We start from the raw sequence: 3,176 nt of genomic DNA, 5'->3' as shown, positions 1-3,176 counted from the left end.
TTTTATGAATAATAGTATAACATAATTAAAAAGATTAAGATAAGTTTTCATTAATGTTTGTTGTGTAGTTTGATTTTGATGCTTTATTTGACATTTTTTTTATTATAAATATTATTATATTTTATATTGCGTGAATGTATGTACATAAGTCTTCACTATAGAATTCTTTTTCTTACTGGACTCGTGAAGTTCACCCCAATTCACTCCCCATCCAAATCAGAGGAGATGAGAAATAAGTCCAAGATTAATGGAAAATGACAAAAAAAACTTTATTAGTTTTTATTTTATATTGTAAATTAATTTAAATACCTCAATTATTGTAAACAAATAATTATTCTGCCACAAGATATGTGTATTAAAGTATAGTTTCGTTGTATATTTAATATTTATCTGTTCTACTAGTTGAAAATGTTGTGTTAACGCCCGTACCCACGGATATTGAGATTCAGGCTGTTACATTCCAAGCCAACCTACCTAAGAAATTTTTGGGCAGACTGTGTTACATATGCAGTTTACTTAATTAGCTGGTTGCCTTCTCATGTCATCAATAATAAGACTCCCTTTGAGCTGTTCTTTCTTTATATTCCAAAATACAAACATCTGAAAGTTTTCGGATGCTTATGTTATGCGTCCAACCTTTTGCCCGATAAATCTAAATTTGATTACCGAGCAACTAAATGCTTTTTCTTAGGATATCCTCATCACATAAAAGGTTTTAAGTTATATGATCTAACATCTCAAAAGGTATTTGTCTCATGAGATGTTTAGTTTGTAGAAAATGTCTTTCCCTTCAATTCCTCTTTATGTAATGGTTCTAATTCCTTTGTTTTTCCCTAAAACAATGACTTAATGATAGAATTCGGTAGTCCACAACCATCTTTACAGCCTCAAGATGCTGCAATTCCTGGCACTTCTACTGAATCACCTCAACCTGATGATGTTACTCATCCTTCTTACAGTGATGTATCCCCAGTTTCTTTCCCTTTACATATTAATGAACCTGTTACACATGATCCACAATTATCTCATACTCTTGAGCATGTTAATCATAATAATATACCTCTTAGAAAGTCCATAAGGTCTATACAGTAACCATTCCATTTAAAAGACTACTATCTATATGGTTTGAAGTCTTGTGTCAATTCTGCATCCACACCACACTACATTTTCCAATTTATCTCTTATGAACATATTGATCCTAAACCCAAACATTTTATTTCTGCAATTGCACATAACATTGAGTTCAAAACCTATCACCAAACCATAAATTTTCCTTGTTGAAGAAAGGCAATGTCTGATGAGATTAGAATTTTAGAAGAAAATAAAACTTGGGAGTTGGTTGATCTGCCTCCTGGAAAAACACCTATTGGATGTAAATGGGTGTATAAAATTAAAAAAAATAAATAAATGGTTTCATAGAGCAGTGTAAGGCCCGGTTAGTGGCTAAAGGATTTATTCAACAATTTGAAGTTGATTTTTTGGACACTTTTTCTCTTATTGCTAAGCTGACTACAATCCGCACACTGTTGACGATAGTTGTTGTGAAAGGGTGGTATTTGCACTAACTTGACATTAACAATGTGTTTCTCCATGGTGATTTAAAGGAAGAAGTGTACATGACTCTCCCCCTTAGATTTAAAGCTGTTGGCAGCCAGGTATGCAGACTTATTAAAATCTTGTATGATTTAAAACAAACTAGCATACAGTGACATTTTCGGTTAACTAACGCATTGAAATGTCGTGGATTTATTCAAGCCACTTCAGACTCTTCTTTATTCCTCAAATACTCCACATCTTCTTTTATTGCACTCTTGATATATATGGATGATGTTACACTTGGAAGTGATTGTCTAGATGAAATTCAATATGTTAAAAATTTCCTTCATGTTGAGTTCAAAATTAAAGACATTGGTGAGTTGAAATTCTTCTTGGGCAGCCTTGAGATTCTTTGATCACCTAAAGGGATTAATATTTTCCAAAGAAAATTTGTTTTGGATCTCTTGACATATACTAGTTTTTTGGGCTATAAGCCAATACCCACACCAATGGTTTTCTCTATAAAGTTGGTCAAGCAGGATGGTTTTCTTCCTGCGGATGTTTCTTTGTATTGGCAACTTGTTGGTAAACTTTTATATGTTACTAACACTCATCCAGATATTAGTTATTATGTTTAACAACTTTCTCAGTTTTTGGATGCTCCTACAATAATGCACTTACAAACTGCACATCGAGTTTTAAGGTATCTCAATGGTACTCCTGGTTAAGGACTTTTCTATTCTGCTCAAAGTTATTTACATCTGTAAGGCATTTAGTGACTCTGATTGGGTATCTTATGCTGATTCCCATAAGTCCCTCACTGGTTTTTGTATTTTTCTCGGTGATTCTCTTGCTTTTTGGAAGACCAAGAAACAACGAACCGTTTCTCGATCTTCTTATGAAGTTGAGTATCGTGCTTGAACCATGGTCACTTGTGAGTTACAATGACTACATTTTATGCTTCTTGATCTACATAGTGATTCTCCTACTGTAGCTTTGTATTGTGATAATTTGTCGGCTATCAAGATTGTAGAGAATCTTATTTTTCACGAACGCACAAGTACATAGAGATTGATTGTCATTTGGTCAGGTAGAAGCTTTCAGATGATCTTCTTCGCTTGCTACCTGTTTCATCTTCACATCAACTTGCTGATTGTTTTACCAAAGCACTTCAACCTTCTTTGTTTCATACTAATATTGTCAAGCTGGGTATCCAAAATTTGTATACTCCAGTTTAAGGATGGGCTAATAGAATATTAGATAGAATGACATTAATGTAAATACTTGAAACTATTAGGTTATTTTTTTCCAAAATTACTTCCTTGTATAAATAATACTCAGTATGTACAGTAAAGAAGACAGAAAACAATTTTTCCAATTTCCCAATTTCAGTTTTCGACATTCTGTTTCTCTCTCACAAGTTTCTTGAGCAGCATTCATTTTGATTGGATTTTCTTATCAAATTTCTTTTCATTTGATCATTCATCTGCTCATTGATTCTTTACTGATTCTAATAATAATGTACATATACATTTAACAAAATTTGTTTTGTTAATTAATTAATATTATAAGACTAAAAAGTAGAAATTCGCCACTGCCACCCAAATATTATTTTTGAAGTGCCCAGTATGGCAGAAATA

General features: G+C 32.6%; 1 protein-coding gene across 1 annotated transcript; it reads left to right on the top strand.

Annotated features, from left to right (window-relative positions):
• The first annotated feature begins 849 nt into the window (after positions 1-849).
• On the top strand, positions 850-2,457 carry LOC148253723 (uncharacterized). Its single transcript, XM_088220477.1, has 5 exons — positions 850-1,041; positions 1,605-1,655; positions 2,031-2,121; positions 2,187-2,239; positions 2,305-2,457. The coding sequence occupies exons 1-5, from the start codon at positions 850-852 to the stop codon at positions 2,455-2,457; spliced, it is 540 nt and encodes a 179-aa protein (XP_088076603.1).
• Positions 2,458-3,176: the final 719 nt, after the last annotated feature.

The sequence above is a fragment of the Carica papaya genome, chromosome 5 (genome assembly GCF_054855325.1).
Source record: "Carica papaya isolate Zhongbai chromosome 5, ASM5485532v1, whole genome shotgun sequence".
NCBI lineage: Eukaryota > Viridiplantae > Streptophyta > Magnoliopsida > Brassicales > Caricaceae > Carica > Carica papaya.
The sequence above is the reverse complement of the archived record's forward strand: the minus strand, read 5'-3'. Positions and strand labels throughout refer to the sequence as shown.

Bases quoted from the DNA above. Each gene is read 5' to 3' on its own strand.
- LOC148253723 (XM_088220477.1), top strand. From the start codon at position 850: ATGATAGAATTCGGTAGTCCACAACCATCTTTACAGCCTCAAGATGCT. The intron at 1,042-1,604 runs GTTAATCATAAT...GGTGATTTAAAG, and splicing joins TATCTCATACTCTTGAGCAT to GAAGAAGTGTACATGACTCT. The intron at 2,240-2,304 runs GTATCTCAATGG...TACATCTGTAAG, and splicing joins ACTGCACATCGAGTTTTAAG to GCATTTAGTGACTCTGATTG.